This window comes from Toxotes jaculatrix, chromosome 16, assembly GCF_017976425.1.
Source record: "Toxotes jaculatrix isolate fToxJac2 chromosome 16, fToxJac2.pri, whole genome shotgun sequence".
NCBI lineage: Eukaryota > Metazoa > Chordata > Actinopteri > Toxotidae > Toxotes > Toxotes jaculatrix.
Genome location: NC_054409.1, coordinates 22,850,600 through 22,877,133, shown reverse-complemented (window position 1 = coordinate 22,877,133; position 26,534 = coordinate 22,850,600). Strand labels below are relative to the sequence as shown.

The window sequence follows — 26,534 nt, the reverse complement described above, 5'->3', positions numbered from 1 at the left end:
CGTAATGACAAGGAGGGGGAAGATGGAATAACTTGTCAGGAGGGGTAGTTCACCACAGCCCGGGTATGAGAAGCGCTAAAGTGGTCTGCAGCCGAGCTGAGAAACTCGTAGGCCTCGGTTTTAGGTGAATGGCAAATCACTGGCAACGTCTAATTAAATGAACTATCCCATCACGCTGAAATGCAGAGTTTTGATTGTAGAGTAAACTAACAGAACGAGCGAGTGACAAATTTATAGCCTCAGCAATGTAAGAAGTGCTTTCTCAGAACCATAAAATAATCATGTGGTGTACTGGTAGTCATCCATTACCAAAATCCCAGTTTAAATTCCATTTAACAGCCACTTTGGTAGAAAATGGTCTTTTTTTAAACACACAGACACTTGCGAATGAGTTCCTGCAGTCGCTTTATTTAAAACTAGAAACTGCAGGTTCTTAAAAAGCTTGAAAATATACAAACAATTTCCAAAGACGTGGATCAGGTTTTAAAAATTTAAGCAAGTAACTGGCATCACACAGAGGCCTCGGGCAGGCCATACGGAGGGACTGTCGACTGGATAAATAATTCAGGGAAATACGACCTAACATTTCCGATCATTAATTAAGCATCAAAGTTCATTCTGGGTCTTGGTCGTAGTAACTTTACAAAACAATCCAAATTAAAGGTCTATTTAAAAGCTTACAGCTTACTAACTTTGTCCAAGGCTTTCAATCATAGCTGTGGAGATTTTGATATTGAGAAGTGCTGAAACAGATTTTCAAGGAGGATAAAGGAAACAAGCTTCAGCGACTGAACTAACCTGCTAACGTCAAATGGCTTTACAGCTCCACTGTTTTCCCCAGTAACCAGCATTGTTGTTTGCCTCGCTCAGCTGCCAATCATTTGACAGTGGCAGGTTAAGGTTCACAGCCCACATTAGGACGGGGCCGCCCACTCTCTGCGGGGAGCGTTTCCTGTGGTAGTCTGCATGCTGCTGCCGGTGGGAGGTCAAACACCAAGGGGCCAAAGGTCAAACAGGGTGTATGTATTAAGGAAATTAGTTTCTCCCGCTCAGACTCCAAATATGCAAATTACTCCTTTGGAAGTATCTGATTTTTACCTTTTAGTTTCTCCTCTGTAATGGTTTGACCTCAACTGATCAAATATATGGAACAAAATCAGTTTCCACGGCAGCACAGAGGATATATATCACCTGAATGACTCTATCTAAATCACCCCCATGAGAACAGCACATTCATGAGTGACTGGCATGTGGGAGTTATTTCTGAAGCCATAATATAAGAGATGCCTGAAGTCCACAAGAAATTCCACACATTTTCAACAGGAATACACCGCTAACTCTTTAAGCAGCTACTCATTAACTTTAAAGGCAACAATGAGGGAAACAAGTAACCTAAAAAAGACCACTTGTAATTAGCTGTATACTGGACAAACTGTGTCCAGAACCACAGTCCACTTTACAAACATTTATTATGGAGTTTTTTGTTTTCCAGTACGAAACACACTGATTTTTTGTGCACACTTATCAAAGAAGCAAAACATTTTTTTACACATTGGATTTCATTTGGAACTGAGTTTCTGGCAACCTGGTCCCCACTCGCCCTTTCAGCGACCTCAGTGATTCAGTTGCATATCGTTCCCAGCACAAAGTCAAGGAAGAAGAGAGCAGACGTCTATGAGATCATGACAGTTTCCTCACAAAGTAAAGTGCTGAGATCACAATCATGGGGCTACAGGTCTAACATCAGCTCCTGAGGGAAAAGTCTGACTCTTTAGCCCCTAAATGCTCCACCATGCTCCACCAACTAGCCGCTAACTTTGTCTGTGTGCCGTTTGGTGCAGAGGAAGGTTGTGTACAGTAGGTTCATCATTTTTTTGCTGAAAACAGCTACCTGCTGCGTCTGAAAACGATGCTGGTGAGAGAATATTAAAGTTGCACGGCCAGAACAATGAGCTGAAATACCCCCCCCCCCCAAAAATACGGAGAGAACCTGCAGGGTGCAGTGATAATTGTTCATCACTCGGATCGACTCCTTGCTGAATACACATCCACTTCATCCATTGTCAACATGAAAGTACTGATTAGTGCAGCTTCAAATTTCATAACCTGGCCAAAATAAACTTTATGTGCACCTATTCTCTCACACTCACACACACACACACACAGTCGGTCTGAAGTGTCTCTATCCTGTATAATCCTTAAAAAGCTAAAAAAAAAAAAAAAAAAAAAAAATCTTCACCATAGTTTGGGTTGTAAAATATCTTTCTCAGGTTAGGTACAGATATTTCTGTGTGGCCCGCGGCTTCTCAACGGTAGATAAACGAAGTGCAAATACCTGAAACAGCAGGGAGACAGTCTCTACAAATCAGCAACATGTGTAGCTCACACAGTTTACACAATCGCTTTAACCGAGCCTCTGAGAGCACTGACGACTCAGGACAGAGAGATCAATAATGACGCCAGCATCTGTCAGTCAGATAACAAATCACACGTCCCCTCTGAGCTTCTGCATCTCTTGTTTGATTGTGTGATGGAATAAGCCTTTTAGATAAACATATAAATTAAATTCTAATCATCATACAGTAAAAAAATACCTGTAAATGTCTCTAAAATTAGATTTTTCTCCACAGAAGAGATTCCTGCTGCTGTAATTCATTGAAAAAAAAAAGTGCTGCAACTTTCATAATGTTCATCACTGACATCTCCATCTAAGCCCAGGGTCCCCAGGCTCCGGTGGGGCCAGGGTCACATCTGGGGTCATCATCGGGGAAGTTTATCGGCAAAGCACTTTTCTGGTAGTGGTTGAGCCGATTGAGGAGATGATCCACCACTGTGGGGAACTGAGCGGATACTTCCACCCTCTCCTCTGGATCCTTCTCCACGTCAAACAGCATCACCAGCTTCAGTGGATCCACCTTGGAGGGGCCCGACTCCGAGCTGTTGTGTCCGGGCCGCGGGAACCAAACGTCACAGCCTGAAGGAAAAGAGATGAAAAAAATAAAATATAAAAAAAATTAAAAATAAAATACCTTGTTCAAGATTAAAGTGATTAAGTTGGGTTTTTTTCTTCTTAACTGAATCGTCTCACAGACCCTCAGCTTTTGAATGAAGGACTCAGTTTTTACAATAATGAACAACGATCTTAAAACTTCCTCCACCTCTGATTAGCAGAGATAAGAAGTGGACGTGTGTCTGTGCCTACATCTGCTTGACTTTCCACATTGCACTTAGACTAAACATGTCATTACGGGTGACAGAAGATACCGACCTGGGTAGCCAGTCAGCAGCTTCCAGTTTGAGGATCGAATGGCGGCGTGAATGGACACATTGAAGACGGATTTGGCCCGGGAGTCTCCGCTGACCACCTGAGCCAAAGTTAACTGACGCTCCCTGCCAGGACCTGCAGAGAGCAGAGGACAGAGCTGATCGTGGAGGTCATCCATCTTTTAAAAAAAATAAAATAAAATAAAAGAATTAGAAATTGCTGATTAAGATGATATTAGACCACTGCAGGACAGAAAACGCCCTGTGGAAACCTTACTAGCTGCTAGACTGGCACCAAATTTTAGCGCATACCTGGAAATCACAGTGGGTATCAGGTGAAGGTGTGAAAATAAATATGTCAGTAAGAAAAACCTCGCTCTGCGCTGACAAATCAGCAGTGAAACAGCAGGAACTGAGTGGGTCAAAAGCTGCTAAAAACAAAACAAATTCTAAACAATGCCTCTCTTTAAGAACAGAAAATGTTCAAGGAATGGATTTCCTCAAACACGTGGTACTCTGGGGTTGGAAGACTGGGACAAATATGGTGGTAATGCGGTCGACTCAGCACCGGTCTTCCACGCCTGCCAAGCACAATGAATAATTCGCCATTTACTGCAGCAGGTTTGAAAGCGGCGAGCGAAGATGGAACGAGGGTCGCAGTTACCAGCCGGCGTCGTTTCACCAGTTTCACAAAACAAAAGTAAATAATTTATTCTTGTTCTGATGCCGTCCAGAAATTTCTGCAGCCTCCTGCCACGAGCTATTTCTGCTCTGACGGAAAATGTCTCCCAGAAGTGAGCACACATGTCTACATTTTCACAAAGGAGGAGATCTGGCCTTGAGAGTATTCTCAGGTTCATGCCGTGGTTGACCCCGACAATATGGTCCTGATTAGACAGATTTGCAAGTAATTTCGGCCTCCTAACGCTGTCAAAAACAAGTATTTCCTCACATTCTCTGCATACAGACAAATCCCCACCCACACAAAGCCCACGTTCCCATTGGAGCTGGTTTTTATTGAGGCGATTCCACCGCAGCGACATGATGGGAGAATTAAAACATTTCCGATCTCAGCGTTTTTGCAACCACATGATAAAAGCTGCAACACTGAATTCCTCACTGATCATTGCGCAAATGACATGTGGGTCTCTTAATCGCTCTCACATGCATTAACCCGGGCTGCTCAACGCAGGGCGACCCCTGGACCGAACTTATCACAGATCAGACTTGAAAAGCTCAAATCGTTGCATAAGAACGGTTTGTTGACATCGTGTTGGATTCAGGTGTTAACACAGTTACGTAAGCAGGTGATGATCTGGGCTTTGAAAACATCGGGGTGAGATTTACTTCCACTCTCACTTCTTTAAGGAAAAGAGGCTTCAGTCCCGTCCATTTCCCAGCATTCATTCTTCCCATGAGCTCAGGACCAGGGCGCCTCAGAGCAGGCCTTGCTCATCTGGACTCACAGCAGGAGGATCCACAAACAGGCTGAAGAAAAAGGAGGGAGGAAATGGGAGGAACGGTGGGAAGAGACCCTGAGAGAGCAGAGAAATTGCTAGAAGGCGAGCAGAGGAGTACGGAGGGGAAATTTGGGGGTGATTTAAGACTTGGGCCAAGTCCAGGGTTTCTCTCTCCCTCTCTCTCGACAAGCGAGAACTTCAGGGGACCTCTCTATGACCCATTTTAGTCGGGATCCCTCTTCTCACACGGAGCGAGAGCAAAGAAGGGGGATTCTGAAAAGCGAATTGAAAGGAGAAGAGTACGTAAAAAGGGGACGTGGTCCTTTTATGAGCTGAACAGAGAAACCCAAAGAAGCACGAAGAGAGACTGAGAAGAAATGTGGAGAGCGAGGTCCCAAAGAGAGGCCGGTTTAATAGGAAGGAGGGGAAGAAAGAGGAGAGGAATCTCAGACTGGAATGCACTAAGGGAGGCTGGTTGTCACTGCGGTGGCTGACAATAAAGACTCAAACATAAAACATGAGGGCGAAGCTTGTAAAGCGGCAGCGTTGTTCTTCGCTGGGTCCTCTTACCATCCGGATGATTTAAATGCTAATGAGCAGTAAACTCTGAGCATCAATTGAGGGCTTAAGCTGTACAAACAGTCAGGACTGGACTTTCCATGGACTTATTCATCAGAGGATATTTGGATTTATTCCCATGGGCCTTGGCTAATTCTCAGACATCAGACGAAAAGGGAAAGTAAATTTAGATTACTTTGATTTATCTAATTTTCATTTGAAATATTTAAGCCTTAAAGCTGCGCTTATTAATATTTTTATATTAACAACGGACCTTTAACGCTTTGGTCCCCCCCTCCCCCCTCTTCCGTGACCGGGGTGTTTATTCAGAGATGAGACTGACATGTTAAACTGCCGTCAGAACAGCACAGCAGATGAATCAGAAACCATGCCAATACCTTCACGGCAGATCACAACGTACACGTCTGCTCTCTTGAGGAGCCATTATGTGCCAATTATGGTACATCTGTGAAACATTTCAGTACGAAAACCTACTCCTCCTCTGCCTCTGCTGTGCGAGTGTATTACTGAGGTGCTGCATCCTCCGCAGAGTCAGAAACATTGGCCTCAGTCACAAGACCCATTTCCTGGAAACCTCCCTACAATCACAGAGTTTAAACTGGACACACACACACACACACACCCTGTCCTCAAACGTCAGCGATCTCAGATTTCAGCACTGCTGACTGATTACAGTTTCAACAATGACTGATTACATTTCCAACCTTGTGTTATCAGTTTTCTTCAGCTGGAAACAGAACGCCACGTCATGACGAACAGTAATCACAAAAACAAAATTAAAAAACGTGAGAAAAAAAATGTAAACGATAAAACACACAGGCACCATGTGAGAGAGCATAATACACATAAAGTGGAGTTCTAATAGGCTAAAGTTAGTTTCGTCAAATGTTATGTAACAGTCTATTCTCAGGCCTCAATCTGTTTTAACTTGGGTCAATTGAATTCACTGCGTCTGGAGTCTGTGAACGCCGGCTCAGACAATGGAGCCTTGATACTTGCGGCCACGTTGGAGAAAAGAGTGACAGAATTACACCATTAGTGGAAAAAAAAAAAAAAAGGGAGCACACATCCCACAAAGGGAGGAGAGGTAATCGAATTGTTGCCTTCACTGGCAGACGAACTGTGGCTCACAGGGTTTAAACCAGCCGGGAGGTTTGAATGTTCTCCACGTGTCTGTGGCTCGCAGGGGTGAATGTTCGTCTGTCCATATTTGTCAGGCCTGTGATGGACTGGTGACCTGCCCAGTGTGTAACCCGCCTCTCGCCCAGTGTGAGCCGGGAGCTCCCTGCATCCATCTGCACATAGATAATGGGTAGATGGATGGGATTTAAACTGGTGGTTCCCAACCTGGTGAGAGGTCACCAGAGCATTAAAGAGATATACTCAGGGCTTCATCCTCTGGGGACCACGAATCTCTGTACGAATTTCATGCCAGTCCACTAAAGGTTTCACTGAACAAGGAAACTAATTAGGTGGAATCTGGGGATGATTTTGCTCCAGAGCAGTTTCACTTGCTTCAAGAAGCTTCTTGAAACTCAGAAACACAACAGACGTGCGTCACAAACAGGAAACAGGATCTCTGCAGTAATATTTGTATTTAACAAGCTTGTATTTCAAAATTCTCTCTGCACCAGGTCTATTTGTTATTTTGGCGTCAACTTTGTCCAAAGAAGAGGTTTCAGTTCTGAATTGAACTCTGAACTGGGTCATCCTTAGTTGCAGCCTACCTGTGTGTTCTGATGACAACATGAACAACTTACATGGAGCGATATCGTTGTACACAGGGTCGATGTTGTGCAGCAGCTCCAGCCTGGGTGAGGCGAACCCTTTGCTGTAACATAAAAGCAGCGTTACTCTTAAAACACATGGATACACAACCAACAGATACACACACACACACACACACACAGCACGGTGTCTGACTCATGCACTGTAAAATCCACTGGGATCTGTAAATCTGAACCAGCTGGCCGACGTTCACCAGGCAGTCATACGCTCTGACCGCACTCCACCGCAGAGAAAAAGCACCGCTCTCACTGGCCACAGGTCTGATAACACAACTAAAATAACTCTCACTCTCTGCTGCCTGCCCGCCCGCCTCCTGTTCTGCTTTCATTCGCTTTTTATTCCACCGGCCCAGTCGCCGCGCTGCTGTTCTCCCTGACAGGCAAGCCAATTAAACACAAAACGAAACCGTGAAGCAGTGAAAACAAACAGCAGTTTGTGCCCCGTGTTGTTGCGTAGCTCACATGCCAACGCCAGCAGCCAGCGGTCAGCTGACGTGCGTCAGCCAATCGAGTCAAGTGGAGGCTGCGAGTAGTAGTTTGTGGTCCTGGCTAAGCCTTGATTTTCTGCTGCTGGGGCTCTGCTGCAGCCCTCAATTTCACCTCCTTCACTGTGTCCACATTTAGTTTACAAATATAATGTGTCAGTCAAACAGGACTCGGTGACAGCTTGTGTGATGACCTGTGCACAAACTAACACGGAAAATACATCTGTGGTCTGCCAACGGCTTCATATGACTCCTCGAATCACAACAGTTTCCTCAAAAAGTTCTTTAAAACACAGAAATTCAACTACACGTGATTTAAGATGTTGATTATAAACTAATTACAACATATCAGCTATGGTGCAACATAAAGGGATTTGCAGCAAAACTAATTAGCTGATCCAAAAGCGGCCTTTAAGAGAGGCAGAGGAGGGGATGAGGGAAAAAAAATCAGAGGGATGGAGGGACTTCAGATTTGTGTGAGAATGACTGATGGAATTTCCTTCTCTTTGAGCTCCCATTGCCACAGTAACAAAGGGCTTATTGAAGGAGCAGCAGCTCCTACAAGAAAAAGACGCTGGGTCAGGGAGACAGGCAGAGGGAGCCGGAGTGAGAGCACATCGGGGGGGAAGGATTGGACGGAGGCACAAAGAGAGGGCAGGCTGTCAAACTCGAGCGCTGGTATCGCTCCACAGGCCGACCTGCCACCCAAGAAACATCCCCAGCCGGGAATTCAAATCACAGACCTGTGAAAAACCTTCAGCCGCGGCGCACCTGATTGCGTTCCACACGTTGAATCCGTCCAGGGGCTTTGTGGTGTTGGTGCTCCCTCCTGCCAGGCCAACGAGTGTAGGCAGCCAATCAGAGATGTGGATCAGCTCGCGGCTGACGGTTCCGGGGCGTTTCAGCAGCGGGCTGGCGACAAATCCGACTCCCCGGACCCCACCTTCCCACAGGGACCACTTCCTCCCTCGCAGTGGCCAGTTGCTTCCGCCGGACAGTGTCTGACCTCCGTTATCTGTCAAACAACCAGAGGAAGAAAAAAAAGACAAACATAGATAATAACAAAGATGACTGAGAGGAATGAGGACGTTTCAGTGTCTCCTCTGGGAACAATGAATGTCTGTACAAAATACCATGCTAATCCATCCAGTAGAGACCCACACTGGCAACCACAGAGCCACAGTTAGCGTGGATAAAAACAAGTAATCTAAGATATTACACAAATACAGCAATGGTTGTCAGTTTGTCTCCCCTGTTAGACAAATAGTCCTGAATAACATCCAGCCATTACACAAGTGCACACACACACACACACACACAGGCAGTCAGAGCTGACTGTCATCATCCCAGTAAGTCGGTCCAGTATAAACACACTTGACCAATTCAGTGGCAGAGTGTCAGGCAAGTCCAGGAAGTAGTCTGTGCCGATTCCCGAACTGTTCTGGAAAAGACCGTCTGCTCCTTAATGCCTTTTCAAGCTGCTCTGGCTCTCTGCAGGCCAGCCCACCCCCACCCCCGGGTTCCACTGTCGATCTCTCGCTCGTTTGCTTACAGTAAGGTCCCAGTGAGGCAGTCGCTTCGCAGAAAATTTCATCATAAAGGAAAAAGTTCAGGGCTCATTACTTTCCTGTTGCGCCTGACACACGTGGGTCGCTGACAACAGCTTGACCATGAGAAAGACTCAAATTATAAGCTGGAAAATGACTAATGAAGCCGCTAATCGACCTTATTCAGATAAAGGATGATTATTTAGGAACTACATTCTGGTTTCATCAGAGATTACATAACCAGTGCATCACATTTGCACAGAAGCAGGGAGTTTTTTTTGTGTTTTTTTTTTTCTGAGTCTTGTTCGTCAGCTTCAAATCAGCAGAGTCAGTGTCTGCACAGCACATGGCTGGCTGAATCCTCCGAGTCAGAGCCAACCCAAATGTGTGGAAGAACAATGAAACAGGCCACCTACCGCAGCCCACCACAGGCATAAAAACCCTCGCACTTTACTTTCACAGCATTGTTCCTGTCCTCTAATTACCCTTTAAAACTCCCAAAGCCCCTAAAAATAACCCTCAAAAGGAGTTACCTACTTCAGATGCAATTCATTAGAAGTTCCACATGTGGAAACCAGTGAGCAGGCACATGTTTAGATGATGGTTTTAGCCTCGTCTTGGCCTTATTACGCTCTTCAAAGGCTCATAAGATGGATATTTTTCAAAATTCAACAGAACTGAGACTCCAGTGGTCTATTTGAAGACATGAGCCAAGTGAAGTCCTCCTTCTCTCTGTAAATCTCCACATCCTGCTCGACACTGATCCCGACACAGAACAAAAACCCCTGCTGGAAGAAATACAACAAAACACTGCTCCCTGGTGGACACGCAGAGTATTACAGCACTGGGTTTTTTGTTAGCCTGCCCTGATTTAGTGGAGAATGTCACTGACTTTCCAACAGATGTCACGTTATGTCATGTTCATCAGTCACTTCACACCGAGGTCTTGGTTCTGGAGGCCCGGGGTCTGTACCTGGTTGGCCCAGTTCTCAGTTCTCCATCCATGACACTAACAAAGACAACTACCTATCACCTGCTGCCTGTGGACAGGGCACCACGAGTCGTCAATCAGATTCCAGATTAACCTGATGGAACAATATCTGATATATCTGCCTCATTCTTGACCATGTGGTGTAACAAGCTGTGTTATCCAACCCCCTAATGCATTAAGTCAATAAACTAGTCACTAAGCTCCTGAACTCCTCTTAACCCTGGAAAAAAAACTGCCTTTGATGCTCAGAGAAAATGCTGTTTTCTGTCTATGAACATAAAATGTAATTCCTCTTTACTAAGCATCCGCTGATTTGGTTTCCATTATGGCAAACGATGAAAGAATCCACCAGCATTCCCAGAGTCGTTCACCTGATTGTCCCATCTGCGTGTAAAATCTGATCTTTTCTTTGAACCTTTCCAGTGAAAAGGTAGAAACATACCCGTCGAGAACATGAGCACCGCGTTGTCCCAGAGTCCCCGCTGCTGCAGAGCCTGGGTGATGTTGCCCACCGCCTCGTCCATGGCCGACACCATGCCAGCGTAGAGCCTGCGGTGGGGGTCTTTGATGAAAGTGTAAGGGGCCGTGTAGCGCTCTGGAACCTGCAGAGGGGAATGGACAGCCTGCAGCGCCACATAGAGGAAGAGCGGCTGAAAGATAAAGAGGACAACATGTGGACTCGTCTCTGTGATCTGGACATTTCCTCAGAACAACGGTACATGCTTTTAAACGACCTTCTGATGGTGTGTGTGTGTGTGTGTCACCTTGTCAGGGTTGTGTTTTTCAATGATGCTGATGGCCCTCTGGCTCAGCAGCTCTGTTGAATAAAGTCCTTCGTACCCGGTGGCGACCTCTTCTCCTTCCCTCAGGTCCAACGCACAGCGAGTCAGGTTCAGAGCAGAGATGGGACTGCAGCGCACATGGCTGTAGTAATCCTCGCTGCCTGTCAGGTAGCCTGGAGGGAAAAATAAACACAAATATAAACAGTTATTTTTATGGGTAGGGTCACGTCCTCTGTCCTCTTACAGCCATCAAAGTCCAGATGAGAGAACAAAGATTCACAAGCAGCAGCAACAACTGACTTTTAGACATTTTTTTGTGCCCTGGATTTTGCCTCTCAGGCAACAAAAAAAGCTGCCCTGCCTTTCTGGTGAAGGCTGTTGGGGCTGAGCAAGAGACAACGCAGCATTAACTGATTCTGTGGTTTATTCAACAATATACAAACCGAAATACGTGTCAAAGCCCCGACGTGTGGGCAGGCAGTCCTTCTTGTACATGCCCAGGTGCCACTTGCCCACCATGTGCGTAGCGTACCCCGCCTCCTTCATCAGCTGGGGCAGCATCTTCTCATCCAGCGGCACGCAGTAGGGCTGACAGGGCCAGATGATCTGGTGCTGCATGCCTGTGTGAATCTGTGGAGGACACGATTATAACAGGGAGTAAATACACACTGTGCTGAAACTGGCACAAAGCAAAGAGGGAACTAAGAGGCTCTGTGGCGGCAGTGGTGCAAGCGGAAGTTTCAAAATAAAATACACTGAAATGAGGCGACTTGGTCTAGTTTCCGTCTGCGTCCAGATTAGACTTTTTCCACCCAGGAAGGTTCCTCAGGTTAGGCCCCGGAGTCAGCAGGAGGTTGTTAGGATGCAGTGGAGGAAGTCAACCTTTTATTTATCTATTTATCAGTGCCTCATTATCCACCACCTGCGGGACCCTGAACAGCCCTAAAGGGCAGCAGGTTGCGGGTCTCACCTGGTACCTCCCGGTCATGAGCTGGTTCCTGGAGGGGGTGCACAGAGGCTGGACGTAGTAGTTCTCCAGGCGGACTCCCCTGGCGGACACTTTGTCCAGGTTCGGGGTCCTGATCTCCGAGTTGTGGTATCCGACATCGTACCAGCCGTAGTCATCGGCCAGGATGAAGACGACGTGAGGCTGCCGAGCGGCTGAAGCCGCAGGAGGAGACCCGAGAATAAACGCGACGGTCACAAGCGAATACAGCGACCGTCTGTGATCCATCGTTAGTCTGGTCGATCGGTCTTTGCTCAGAGGCAGAGGATCATGGCTGATGGGAGGCCGAGCAGCTCAGCGGGTGACCGGGCGTCTCATTCGAAGGTTTTCAAACTTATTTCCATTAGTTACACAAGTTTTTACTGCGTCTGTTCCTCACTTCCCTGTTCCGATGGTTGAAAACACTGCCTCAGCTGCAGCAGCCAATCAGATGACGGGGGAAGTAGCGAATCACGTGAATGTACGGAAGCCCAGTTTGGTCAATTTTTTTCCGCGGTTTTTTTTTTTAAAAACGTCTATTCTATTTTATATTTTTTCCTTTTTTAGTTGGGTGGTTATGTTTTTTATTGTTTGGGTTGTTCTTGTTTGTTTGGGTTTTTGTTGCATTTGTTTTTCTGATTGAGGTTCTTGAGGAAGGGAGTAAAAAACAAGACAACAAGACAGTGAGTGCATTGCTTTAATTATCCAGGTATCAAAGTTCACCAATTTAATTACAAATTAGTAAAAAAAAAAAACAGATTTATAAAACAATCTTTGTACAAGTTTGCAAACCTTCTGTTTCTTTTGGTTACTGGTGTTTCTAACAGCTTTTCTTCACTGTTCACTTGTCCTTCGTCACTTGTCCTTTGTTTTTTTTTTCTGTTTTCAAAAATCAAACCTCTTCACAAAATGCTTCAACTGTTTGACTTGTAAACCGTTAACATCCATTCACAGAATTACAAAAAGGTAATCACTCTTCCAACACTTTAAGACACTGTGGTGAAAATACATGACATAACAGCTGTTATTCCTCACAAACACATTCATAAGACTGCACTAAGCACTGTCACAGGCTGAACCTGGACAGGGGACAGGACGGAAAGAGGAAGTTGTGACTGATGTGAATGTGCTTCTTTTTCCCTGAAGTAGCCGCTGACCTCCGGACACGAACAACCGCCATCACACACACTCTCAGTCATAATTCACAGTAGGATCGTGGTGACAAACCCGTCGGGGAAAGTCCGCACTTATGCTTTGCTCTTTGCTTTCTTCTGCAGCCGGGTCCGTGTGGGCTCGGTGAGGACTAAGGGCTCCTGGATGACCATGGCGGGGTATTTCCTCCCCAGCAGCTCCACCTCCACCTTCTGGCCCACAGAGCACAGCTCCACAGGCAGGTAGGCGAACGCCAGGCTCTGCTGGCTGCTGTAGCTGTAGGCTCCAGACGTCGTGTTGCCGACCACCTGATGAGAAACACGAGGGACGCGAGGGAGTGAGTGACCACAAAATACCCAAACACAACAGGATGTGTTCACCAGCCGACGTCAGTGAGGTTTGTCACGGCTTCTAACCTTGCCGTTGTGCCAGACGGTCTCGTTGCCCTCGGGGTCGATATCATCCGTATCCAGCGTGATGTAGGACAGCTTCCTCTTCAGGCCTTTGGCTTTGATCTTCTGAAGGGCTGCTTTGCCGATGAAGTCAGCAGGCTGGACACGCACAGACACAAACAGTGAACATTCAGGTTATTTGTAGTTGTGGATGCATCATGGAAACTTGGAGCCGAGCTCGCAGCTGTGTGAGGCTGTACTCAGGCACACAAGTGGATAAATAAACCATTAACAATGAATGATCATTAAAATCTGATGTTTTGTTGTCTCATTTTAAATGTATGTGTTGTTACCTTGTTCAGTTTGATGAAATAATCCAGCCCAGCTTCCAGAGGATTGGTATCACAGTTCATCTGTAAAGGTCAAGAAGATAATGTCCTCAGCAGAAAGTTACAACCCGTGTGTGTGTGTGTGTGTGTGTGTGTGTGTGTGTGTGTGTGTGTGTGTGTGTGTGTGTGTATGTGTGTGTGTGTGTGTGTACCTCAGCTCCCCAGCCTCTGAAGCCTTTCTCCAGTCTGAGGGAGGACATGGCGTAGGTGCCAAAATTGTCGATGCCTTCGTCTTTCCCTGCTTCCATCATGGCCTGGTACACGGCTGCCATGTTCTTCTGGTCAATGTACAGCTCCCAGCCGAGCTCACCTAAAAATGTTATTTAAGTTATCACATGCTGCTGCTACAATCTCTCGTGTTACTATTTTTTCTGACGCTGCTGAACTGGCCTGAAGAGCTGGTCTAAATGGAAGAATATTCTCATTTCTTCTAACAAGAGCGAGAGAGGACTTCCTCTGTTAGACAGAACAAACACAAGGCGTCTCCACAAAAGCTCTCAGTACCGGTGTAGGAGATCCTGATGGCCCGGACAGGGACGCCGGCCAACTTGATGGACTTGCAGTGAAGGAATTTGAACCCGGCGTCACTCATGTCCTCATCTGTCAGTTTCTGAAGAACTTTGCGTGAGTTTGGTCCTGCGATGCCCAGCACGCCTATTTCCTCTGTTACGTTGCTGATGTCGACGTCGTATCCACCGTCCGCGACTTCTGTCTCGATCCACCTGAGGCAAGTTCAAAGCCACATGAGAGTTTACATCATTACAGCACCTCTGCGCACTTAACTTCTTACATGTTCCTGCTTATTTACTTGAGCAGTAAATTCATATGTTCTTTTATAGCTACATAGATCAGTTAATTTCTTTATCTCACTAAGTGTGTCACATATCTCTCCTGCTGCATCATCTCAGCCACATGTTTTGGATTTCACAGGCTAATCTGTGACCCCCTTGAACTCCTCATCTGCAGTTTAGTCCTGTCACCACTAGAGGTCGTGACACAGCATGAATCTGTCCCTGTGGCCGTGGTGGAACACTGGTTACGGGGAAGGAATGGAGAGGAGTGTGATTTAATATGCTGCCTCGCGATTGGAGCGAATGGAGAGGCGTTGTGTTAACAGCTGCGGAGGGGTTTTAGGTTTCTGTGGTATAAAACAGACGGTGAGAGTTTTATTCAGCACAGCTTGAGACTCAACTCTGAGCTTGGGTGTGTGTGAATGAGAACCGAGGAGCGTTTGCTTCTCTGTTTTTAAGAAACCATGACTTGGCACATTTTTTCCATGTTCTGTAGATTGTCCCTTGGTATTGTCTTTTTGGAAAGAAGTGCTGAGAGCCTGATTATCATGAGTGCGATGGTGTGAACGGTTCGATGCTCTTCACCTGAGGTCATGCAGCTCTGACCCTGAGCCAGTGATGAGCAAAAACTCTCCTGGTGCCAGCTGGGTGATGGTGACCTCAGCGTAGACTCTCCCAGCGGGCGTCAGCATGTGGCTGATATTAGTGAGGCCCACCTGAAAACACAGAGGTCAAAGGGCACCGAGTTGGAGAGCGGCGAGAGCAGGACCGCTTGTGCAACAGAGCTGAAATGCATGAGCCTACACTGGATTTCAGTGATGGATTTGGAACCATCATCATCATGCGTCCCAAATCTACTACCCAGCATTCACAGCTACAGCAAGCAAACAGCTCACACTTTAGCATAAACGTGCTGTACCTTGGGCATGGTGTTAGCAAAGAGTCGGTCCAGCAGCTTGTGCGAGTCCTTCCCCTTCACTATGAACTTGCCAAAAGGCGTCAGGTCGATCACTCCCACCTTCTCCATCACCAGCTTGCACTCTCTGCCAACTGGTCCGAACCAGTTGGTGCGACGGAAACTGGGCCTGAGTACAAGCACAATATGAATGATTGCTTTATATCTGGATCCATTATGTAAACGAGTGGCAACTTTTTTTTTTTTATTGGCTGTTTTTTATTAGATTGAATAATGTAAAACTGATGTACGAGTACAATGAATGAACATTGTTCTAACAGAAGCACAGATTTATAAAACTATTGTTTGTAAGACTCCAAAGACCAAAGTAACATGTTAACAAGACTAAGGCTCTGCTGCCATGCTAGTGGCTCTGTGAGGCTGAGCTCTGCTGACGTCAGCAGGCTAATGTGCTCACAAATGCTAATTCTAAAGTAGAGTTCACCAAGTTAACTTTAAGACTTAAAGACCCTTTTAATGCGTCACAGACAGTAGTTTAAGAGTATGATGGCAAACCAGTAGGGACTATTATATACTATTAAATCGCATTTTCATCAGCACCCCTCAGGGGTATTTAATCAACAACTGTTAAAGATCTAATTGATTTCATTAATGCAGGGAGAAGAAAATATTTAAAACCTTCCAAGGCCTTTCTTTATTTTTGAGGGAATTAAACTCAAAACCTGCAGATATCCTGTAAAATGCTGCTGATTTGCAGGTATAATGTTCACCACGATCACCATCTTAGATTAGGCTGATCAGTGTCATCAGTGCTGCAGACATGTCAGCCTTGACCAACACTGCCATCCCCGGAGCAGCACCACAAATGTGCCTAAAACACATTCTAGAAAAAAAATGTTGCATAGCAAGATTATGACTGCAGCATTTATATAAGTACAAAGACAAATGTTTGTGTCACAGATGTGTGCCAAGTATGCAGCTACTGTGAGGGCCAACACTCGAGGTTTGGGTCGAGTCCAAACACTCGGCGGACCATCTCCCATCAATCTGTGGTTTTTAACAAATGTCACGGTGCAGATTCAGAGACTCAGATCTGGTGAAGTTGTGTTATGTCCAGTTACTGACAGTTATCTACATGTGTCGCTGAACGTTAGCAGCTGTCCTCTTCTTTCAGAGCGGTATTCACATATTTAAACGGTTCTCTTGACCTGCAGTGCAGACTTAGAGGAGGAAGTTAGATGTTCACTCATGACACTATCACAGCTTCTTCCTTTATGCACTGGTATGTGGGCGCCATCATTATATTCTCACCACAGTGATGACAGGGTGTTTTAAAATGGGAAAGCGGATGTGGTGGGCATCTGGTGCATGAATCTGCGATCCGGATAATCAGAGGGCAGCAACAACAGTTAACAATAAATTAAAAGCAGTTATGAAACAAACGCCAAAACAACAGTAGGAGACCATGTTTGTTCAAACAACAGAGACAGTCTCAGAGATTTATGAGGCCTTACTTGTATCCAGTGTCGTCTCCAGCTTTGTAGAACCAGTGCGGTTGTTCCCAGCCAGCGTGAAAGCCCATGGATGCTTTGTCCTTCAGCAGCTCATAAACTCCGCTCGTTCGGTAGGTTGGCCGCCCGGCAAAACGCTCCTCCTTGGGGTAACCAACTGGAGAAACAGGGAAAGAGTTCAGCTGCAGTAAAAAAAAAAGAGACGTGTTAGCCCAGTGAATGTGCGATCATCTCGTGTTTTTCTTACCCACATTGTTGAAGCCATAGGATTCTCGAGCTTTGGCGCACATGAAAGGCACGTCTGCCCATTTGCCGTAGCGGTTAGGGTCGCATTCGATCAGGTCGTAGGGAGGTTCCCCGTTCCTAATCCAGTCACTCAGGAACTTACCGATACCTCCAGCATGGATGACTCCGTACCTGAACACACAAATCTAACTGAACTGAACTAAATCAACATGAACGCTGGTTTTAACCAACCACTGTCCTTCCACACGTACCCAAAGCCAATGGCAGTCCAGTAGTTGCGAACTCCCTGGTGTGGTCCCACCATGGGCAGCAGGTCAGGGGTGTATGTGATTGGTCCAGACACGATGTTGACAATGTCAGCCTTCTTCAGCACAGGGACCATCTCCATGGCCATCTCAACGTGCTCCATTATCCTGTCAAGGTCCGACTCGAACAGCTCCTTACCGAAACCTGCAGCAGCCAAACAAGACGCAAGGTATAAAGAAACCTAACGTGTGATCTACAGGAAACATAAAACCATGCAGACATTTAGAAAAGGAATATATATATCGATATAGCTTTATCTGTGGCAGACGGACCTGGAGGCACACCGTCTCTGACCCAGGAGTCCTGCAGCACCATCTTCTCCATCTTTTCATACGGGCCGAACAGCAGGCCATCTCTTTCCTGACGCAGGTAGTACGAGCCCTCCAGGTCTCTGATGACAGCCAGCTCCTTCTTCAGAGCCTTCACCTCAGGTACTGTTGCCGTCACTACGTACTGGTGATGCACTGGGATGGTTGGGTGTTCGAACCCAATCATCTTGCCCACTTCCCTGGCCCAGAAACCTGGAAACCAACAGAGATGAGATTAAACTCACTTTGGATGATAGTGGTATTGATCATCTAACTCTCAGCAAGAAAGCATGTGAGCTAATTTCCCAAAATGTGGAACTATTCCTTTAAGGCTGTCCTGCTTCCACTGTACTGTTCTTTTGGAAAACGTGCAGGGCTGTTACAGTACGTTCTCCACTTTACTGGGCCAAAATACAAAGTTTATATCTGCTGGTGGGCACGCAAAGTTTGATGAACGAATGTGTTTGTAAGTGAGAACACACCTCTCTTTTACCGTTTGGTAGGAAAAGTGAATCCCCTGGTCTGTGCTTTACATTGTGCCTCACTTTCACTTCGGTGTCTTCCTCACAGAGACGTTGACATGTGGATGATTAGTGGACAGCCTGCTGTACTCCTTGAGCCACAGCTGCTCCCTAACAGGTTGCGATCAGACTTTTCTAACAGGCCTTTAACTACTTTCATTATTTTCGGAGATATCGTGTGCACAGATTTTTTTCTCGCCGTCAGGTGTTTTTGATCTGACGCTCTTGTAAATAAGAGCTAGCTAGATGACTTCCACGTGGCTTGATACAGAGAGCAAAACACTGTAATGTGCAGGTTTTTATCAGGAAATATGCACCATGATGTTCAAACAACAACAAAAATAGATACCTAACACACAGACAAATGGGCAAACACGCACAGAGAAATGTGGACAAACGTGTGAACAAGAAAATAACAATGATTTAGTGTCGACCACAGGGAAATTTAAAATATTTTAAGGGAAGAACTTCTTGTAAACACCACAAGAATCTCCTGTGTTCAAACTCAAACTCAGAGGACAAAACATCAAATAGGTGCACAGGAGCTGAAAAAGGAGCTGAAAATGTTTTGAAGTTAAATGAGCGTAACTGGATTTTACAGTCACAGGAGCTCGTACGGTTACAACACAATCTGCTCCGCTGCACCAAGCCACAGTGACAAGGCAAACTGCCAACATTTCATGTGTTTCCAAAAGACACTGGACTGTCTGTGAGCACACGGGATATTATTTAGTTTCATAGCATGAGCCAGCTGGTAGCCTCAGGGTTTACGGTTATGTACGTTACGTAACAAGAGCAGTTTTTCACATGGTGAAATTTCCTCTATAAATACATCAAAGACCTAACAATATCGGGCTGAAATAAAAGTCACCTGACGGAAATATGGACAAAAACATGACAATTTGTTTAATTGGATCATATCATTTACATTCCTAGTGGCTCTGGTTTGGTCCCCACCACATTCCATTATGTTCTAACTTTTTCAGATCTTTTTCACTGAAAACAGCTCCATGCATCTGCAAAACAAAGCTAATGACAGTAAAGTTTTAGCCATAAAACCAAAGAAATGTCAGACTAAAAGTTCTGTTCACGGTCTAACACAATTCACCTTTTCAGTCTTTTTCTAAATGTTAGAGTCAGTTTCATTTAGATTCAATATATTTTAGAGTGTAAAGTATTTTAGAGTCTCTGCCATTTAAAAAAAGTTAGCAAACCCCTGACATACAACATAACCTGGTTTACACAGTAACAGCCACAAAACAAACATGCTGTGTTTTAAGTCTGGAAGTGGGACATGTGAACTTAACAAAAATCAATGTGGACCTTGTGCCAACTCAGCTGCTGTGACCAGAGCCAGCTGGAGAAGAAAGACCTGATAATCTCTGCTGCTATCTTCAGCTATGTGCTGCAAGAGTGATTCCTCTTAACAGTTCTCTACAAGTTTAACTTAATTTTAAAGTTTAAATATATTCCAAATTGTGTTAATCTTTGTAATTGCATGCAAAATGCAATTACATGTGAACGTTATCTCGAGGTGAAGTCTGGGGGGGGTGGGGGGAGCATAAATACACCACGTTGTTAAGGTCCCAGGCACTTTAGGCAAGAGCTGGGCTGCAGAGAAGCATGTTTACCAGACGCCTGCACACTGGGCCCCATTCACTGGGTTACACAGGAATAGTGCATTGATGAATGCAGTAAACAAGTTCAACAAAACAAACTCTGAGGTCCTGCTACGTCCACATCCACCTTCCATGCTGTTAAACCCTATTTGCGGATCTAAACTTATAATAATCAGGCTAAAAATATTTATACCCCAGGATGGTATGGCCTACTTCTGCAGGTTACTTGTGTACATGAGAGACGGTGGAGAAGCTCACTTTACAAAATACACGTTGAGATAGCTGTAACTTCTGAACACCAGGTGTTCAAAAATTAGTGAGAAAGCGAGCAGAGCAGCTGTAAGCATTAGCTAAACATAATGCACAAAAGGATAAATGGTCGAAACTTTGAGCCTCTGCGATTTAAAGTGGTTTCACAAATGCAAACTTGACCAAACCTTTATTGTGTGAAATTAGTCTGTAACAATATTCACTTTTACCTAATTAATAGCGTTAAAAGGTTTGTAAATTTGTCAAAACATTGCTAATCCTCCTTTGTGTCACAATGCTGATATGTTGAAACTGATCCAATGGGGTCACATTCCAAGAAGTATGACCTTTGACCTTTATTTAGGCTTCCCGGCGAGGGGAGATAACTTTGCTGGGACGGAGGGGTACAGCCTGTGTTCCAGACGACCCCATACTTCGGGTTCAAACAGTGAGCAGAAGTTGTGGAAATAAAATGTGGGGGAGGGAGAAATTTCTGGCTGGAGAAAAATAAGTGGTCAAGGTTCTAGATGAGGCTCCGCGGAGACAGCAGGACAGAATAAGAGCCATAAAATCTGTAACTAAAGATATGCAAAACTAAAGATGGTTGGTGTTATGTGAACTCAACAAAACAGCTGCTTGTGGGTTCTGGGTTTGCAACAATACACGAGTACAATGCTTTTAAAAAAGACTGAGGTTGCTGTTATTTCTGGGGAGTTGCCTGCTTTGCTGTGTGGTATGTTGTAAGGATGAAATTTTAAACTAGCTGCTTTGCCACTGAGGTTATGCCTGCAGCCTAGAAAGCATCTGTTGTTGCATAGGAACCTTTAAATCACAGACACAAACTCCACATAGAAAAGGGAAACGCAGTGACCCCGAGTCTTGGACAAGTTTTGTGGCTGTAGTTTTCCAAAGCCTGCATTTAAACACACAATAATCAGGCTGAAAATTGGTATTTCTGACCAATAAAATTTTAACTTAGCTCACTGTGAACCAAGAGTGCATGCAAACAAACACACAGGTGTGACTTACAATGAAATTACAAATCAAGCATGAGCATGAGTCTGAAGTTTAAGACCCTGCACACAAAAAAGGAGAATCAGCCCAGCAACAAAAAGTTAAAAACTGTCTGTCAGGAGGTGTGCATGTGCTGCTGCTTCAAGATTGGATGGAAGCTGAACTGCTGGCTAACTACGATTGGCTGTTGGACACAGCGAAGGCAAAGGGCCAGCTGAGCCACACAACTTAACTGGCTTCAACCAGACTACAGAATGTGCAAATCCAGAGAGAAAGTATGGAGCAACGAGATGTGAACGAGCTGTAGAAGAGATGTTTGCAAGGTCTTTAACATGCTATTGACAGTTTAACTGCAGTTTGGAATTGCAGCAACTATCAACACACTGTTTTAATTATGCATCAGGGTTTCTGCAGAGTTCGAAACTTAGCTATTTATTTAAGATCCGTATATAAATTTTGCATGATATGAGAGATTTTCCTGCTTATTTGAGATAAAATCACGTACAAAAACATGTTTATAATTAACACTACTGCCACCAGCAGTAGGCTAGAAAAACATTTATTTGTGAGCAAAATTTAAGACTTTTAAAAACTTTTCTTCCTGGGAAACAAATCAATATTTTTAAGATTTTTCAGGACCAACAGATTTTTGCATCACATCTCTCAAATTACTGTTTCATCTGCTGCTAATCTTTCAAATCCTGTTTCTACTTTGCACGTCAGACCCTTAAGACCATCTGTGTATAGATGGTTTAAATTCTTTATATGTTATACATTTATTCCACATACAGTCAATTCTGATTAAAATTCAGGGACACAGTAAATTAATCACTGTATTTTCAGTACATATAAATTAAATTTATAATCCAATCTTTCTTTTTTGTATTTCACATCATATATGTTCACATTTATCTCTATTGTTTGCTGGTTCATTTCTAAATGAATGCACCGTCGAAAAAAAGGTGACTAATGAAAAACATGCATGACCTATATGTTGCTATATGTTACATAACATCCTCTACAGAGGAGGACAGACGAGGCAAAGAGACTAAAGCAAATTCCTGAACCTCGGCAGATAAACAAGCAGCAGCAGCAGCAGGGATGAGGGGAGTCGCTGCCAACAAAATCCCCCCAGAACTGGTACGACCCAGTTCAAGCCAAAAGCTCTTTTCTCTGAACTATGCAAGTAGTTATCCGTGTGGGCAAAGGTCTCCTGCTGTGGAGTGGCGACAGATAACATGTTATATAGATCAGTGACTGTGGGATGTGTGTGCATTGTAGTGGTGTTTATAAAATCTGTTTTTTTTTTTGGCGCACAGGATCGATTTTAGATATTCTGTGCCGATTTCCTCATACTTTGAATTTTCAAACAGGTTATGTACAGATACTCTGCCAACTATAACAAAGTTAATGCAAAATTAGTATTCTATGTACCATTCAATCATCATCATGGCTTCAATTTAATGAGTTTCTTTTATATTGAATGATTTTACTGATACAGCGGCTTATTAATATTTCAGTAGATGTTCTACCAAACTATCTCCCTCTGCTCTCAGCTGACTCAGAGTCAGGTCTTTGTCCTGTATTGTCCATCTAATATCTCTGTTGGAGCAGAACAGGCAGTCTTACATGATACAAACCGAACATTTAAACCCTGTTTTCAGCTGAAACTGCACCAGAGACGAAAACATAAACATCATTAATCTCCATGTTTCTGCAAAACAAGCGTTCAAGCACAAACCTGTTGCATTGACAATGCGATTGGCGCGGATCGTTCCGTGAGGAGTCTGGACGTCCCACTTGCCATCAGCGGTTGGGTTGAGGGCAGTGACCGGGGCCGGGTTGTAGATCTGGGCACCGTACATACGAGCCCCGGCCGCCAGAGCCATAGTCAGAGAGTACGGGTCAATGTGGCCGTCTCCAGGGGTGTACAGACCTGCCAACACCTGAAAAAGGAAAATGAACAAAAGTGAACGACGAGTTGTTGCCACTGTGGTGGATGATCATTACTGACTCTTACTAATTGATGAAGATGTATTAGTGACGTTACTGTGATTCATACTGACCTTGTCCATGTTGAGCAGAGGGAAAAGCTCTTGGACCTTCTCGGGTCCGATGAAGTACTGTGGTGTCACATTCCAGTGCGTGCGGGTCATCTGGTACTTCATCTCATCCACCCGAGCCGCCGTCGAAGCAATACGGACACTGCCAGGCTGGTGAAAGCCCACCGCCTATGGAGAAAGACAGCGTGAGGGACTCACGGCGGCGGAAACAAACACACGTCCTCACATCAGAGTTGTGGAAGATGAGCGCAGCCCCTCACCTGTCCGGTTTCAGCCTCCAGCCTCTCGTATAATTTAATGCTGTCATAGTGGACTCTCTTCAGGTTGATGCCCGGGTGGTAATATGTTGTCAAACCAGCCTGAAACACAAAATGCACAACTGACCATGACGGACGATAAGAAAATATCCAATGCAGACTTTCAACCTGGCGACCTGTCCAGTGTGTTCCCCCAGTGCATGCTGGGACAGACTCTAGACGAACAGAGTAACTGAATAAGCGTAAGTTCCCTCCTCTGACACATCAGCCATGTATTAATAGCCTTACAGTGAAGTGCTTACAAGTGACTGAGGGACAGTGCAGAAGTGGGTCAAGACCTCGAACGCCTTGAAAACCTATAGCATGACAGCTGCACTCGATGGATGTGATGCTGCTACTGAACGACACAAACAGAAATGGTTGTAAACGCCTTCACTAAACGAGGCTGTTGAGGAAGAAACGCTTTTCAGGCTCAGCGGTCAACTGGAATATTAATCCCAGTACGATTGGCACATATGCCCCAGTAAGAAACCTCTAAATTGTGAGGATCTGTTTTTACTTTGTCTTCAGCACTGTGGAGCTTCAGTGATTTTACAGCCAAAACATTATTCAAGGAAATAACCAACTGATTAATCCAAAATGAGCTGTTTGAAACATAAACATGGGCCTTAATAAACTATAATGAGGCTTATTCACTGTTTTAGGACATTCATAGACCAAACAACTCATAAAGAAAGTTATCAGGAGATTAATCAATAACGAAAGCAATTTCAGATACTGCTGTGAAGGTACTATGCGACACAGACCACCTGGGTCTTACACAAACTTTGTATAAGACCCAGGGACCTGGGGACACTTCAGACCAGCAGGGTCCTTATGCAGAGTTTGGGAGACGTACAGCGTGCCAGGTGGATCCAGCCGTCAGCTCAGACTTCTCCAGCAGCACCACATCCTTCATGCCAGCTTTGGCCAGGTGATACGCCAAGCTGACCCCGACGCATCCACCACCAATGATGACAGTTTCCGCCGTGTCCTTCCACCGCTTTCCCAAAACCGAGGATGCATCACTGGAAAAGGGAAAGAAAGAAAGAGAAGGAGTTTAGGTTTTCAGTATTGATTATACTTTTCACGTGTCAATTAACGTTTCTGAATTATGGGGAAAATGGCTGTTATAGACCCAAAATCCCAAATGTCTTGTTTGGACCAACAAGTCCAAAACCCAAAGACACTCAGTTTACTAAAAACATTTAAGAGGCTGGAACCAGCAAATGACGAAAGTGTTTATTTGACTATAAAAATAGCTGCCAATTAATTTTCTGTCAAGTGACTAATCAGTTAATGCAGTAAAGGCTGCAGCTGTGGAGGAGTTAAAGGTGAACTCGAACATGAACCTTGCACAGGTGCACTTCTGCAGCCTGTTTACACCGTGACTTCATGTGTTATACCTGCAACCAGAGAAGTGACCGAAGTCACCGTAACGTGGTTTACACTGACTGTTTAACTGCTCTGAATCAAACCTGCGTCTCACATGAAGTTTTCCTGCACGAATCAAATCAGTTTTGCAGCTTTACGCACGCAAACACAGCAGCGAAGGCTTTTACGGCTGTGCCACAGCCTTATCTGTGATTAACAGGGACGTGTTTAATGAAAAGTCGAATCGCCTCTGCGGAAAACTGATCTATCTAACCTTTCCTCAGCGTGTTTTCTTGCGGTGCAGCAGATGGTCCTTAAAGGAAGCCGAGCAGTCCCTCGGTACGCGGCTAAATCTCTCCGCAACTGAACTTTGACGAGGTTTAATATCCGAGACATAACTGAGAAAATATTTTTTTTAAAAATCTACAAGCAGCTCAAATCATAACCGGCCCCCCTCTCACTGGACCCCTGTACTGTCCTGTGTAGTCACAAATATCCCAGTTTTGCACTGACAGCCGTGTTGGCACGCCCACAGGTCGACAACCGAGTTAGGACGAAACTGTACCCAGATCAGCCCTCAGCCAAGTTAACGCTTTGAGTGCCAGAGACTTTCAGACCCCTGAAATGTGGATTCGCTCAGGATGATGTGGATGTCATCAGCTTTTCCGGTGTTTATTAATAAATTAAAATCCTGGTTAAAATTGAAATTTTGACCCGACGATGGTGCTGGTTGAAAAGTTACAGCATCATCAAAGTTACTGCACTTTATCTTTGACGGAACATTAAGAAATGCACCAAATTTCCAAATGTCAAGCTCATGGTGGCGCTAGAGATAAACTCAGCAAAGTAGACAGTAAGATTCATCATCTGGGAACCATGAATGTATATTTCATGGGATGTTTGAGGTCACTGAGCAGACTGATGTATGTGTTTTCAAGTTAATCTGCTGAAAGCAGAAAGCAACTATTGTCATTACTGATCAATCTACTGATTATTTTATCGATTAACTGATTTATTCTTGGTCTAGAAAACTTCCACAAAATAAATGAAAATGTCTGAGACAATTTCCTATTTTTTCTGACCAACAGTCCAATACCCCAGACCTTGTCAGGAATTTAAACAAATGTTTAAATATGTTCTTGGTAAGATGACACCCAGACATTATGTCTCCAGCAAAAAGGGGAGCCTGTTTGGTTAAAGACCAGGCACAACCACACAGGTGTTTTTTATTCTGGCTGATTAGACCTGCTCAGTTTGAAGGTGGGTGGACACTCAGTTTCCACTTTATCAGGTTCACCTGGCTAAAACTAATCCGGTCTAATACAACACTTCTGCAACTGCATGTGCAGAAAAAAAGATCATCATGCTGTTTGGGGAGGGGGAGGGCGGGGACGGGGGCGGGGGCGGGGGCAGGCACAGTCCAGGCAACAAAACTGCCTGTAACGACACAACACCTTTAACCTTTGGCTCTGAAGTGTCTCTCGCCATCTGATGGAGCTTCGCACGG

At 44.9% G+C, this 26,534-nt stretch overlaps 2 protein-coding genes across 2 annotated transcripts; both read right to left on the bottom strand.

The window, feature by feature from the left end:
* Positions 1–388: 388 nt before the first annotated feature.
* Positions 389–12,300, bottom strand: arsb (arylsulfatase B). The gene is made up of 8 exons (XM_041058750.1): positions 11,866–12,300; positions 11,339–11,525; positions 10,878–11,068; positions 10,556–10,763; positions 8,347–8,590; positions 7,064–7,134; positions 3,269–3,400; positions 389–2,974 (listed from the first exon to the last, which is right to left on the bottom strand). The coding sequence occupies exons 1-8, from the start codon at positions 12,127–12,129 to the stop codon at positions 2,709–2,711; spliced, it is 1,563 nt and encodes a 520-aa protein (XP_040914684.1). The 5' UTR covers positions 12,130–12,300; the 3' UTR covers positions 389–2,708.
* Positions 12,301–12,561: 261 nt separating this feature from the next.
* Positions 12,562–25,519, bottom strand: dmgdh (dimethylglycine dehydrogenase). The gene is made up of 16 exons (XM_041059635.1): positions 25,302–25,519; positions 24,513–24,681; positions 23,618–23,716; positions 23,361–23,525; positions 23,036–23,240; positions 17,856–18,104; positions 17,529–17,727; positions 17,279–17,448; positions 17,035–17,188; positions 15,524–15,689; positions 15,190–15,320; positions 14,318–14,535; positions 13,966–14,123; positions 13,778–13,837; positions 13,449–13,583; positions 12,562–13,340 (listed from the first exon to the last, which is right to left on the bottom strand). Exons 1-16 carry the CDS (start codon positions 25,421–25,423, stop codon positions 13,128–13,130), a joined length of 2,613 nt encoding a protein of 870 aa, XP_040915569.1. The 5' UTR covers positions 25,424–25,519; the 3' UTR covers positions 12,562–13,127.
* Positions 25,520–26,534: the final 1,015 nt, after the last annotated feature.

Bases quoted from the DNA above. Each gene is read 5' to 3' on its own strand.
- arsb (XM_041058750.1), bottom strand. From the start codon at position 12,129: ATGGATCACAGACGGTCGCTGTATTCGCTTGTGACCGTCGCGTTTATT. The intron at 11,069-11,338 runs GTTTGTATATTG...TTTTCCCTCCAG, and splicing joins GGGCTTTGACACGTATTTCG to GCTACCTGACAGGCAGCGAG. The intron at 10,764-10,877 runs GTGACACACACA...TTTATCTTTCAG, and splicing joins AAAAACACAACCCTGACAAG to CCGCTCTTCCTCTATGTGGC.
- dmgdh (XM_041059635.1), bottom strand. From the start codon at position 25,423: ATGTCTCGGATATTAAACCTCGTCAAAGTTCAGTTGCGGAGAGATTTA. The intron at 23,526-23,617 runs GTGAGGGGCTGC...CTTTCTCCATAG, and splicing joins TGGAGGCTGAAACCGGACAG to GCGGTGGGCTTTCACCAGCC. The intron at 17,189-17,278 runs GTAAGAAAAACA...CTGTTTCTCCAG, and splicing joins CTATGGCTTCAACAATGTGG to TTGGTTACCCCAAGGAGGAG.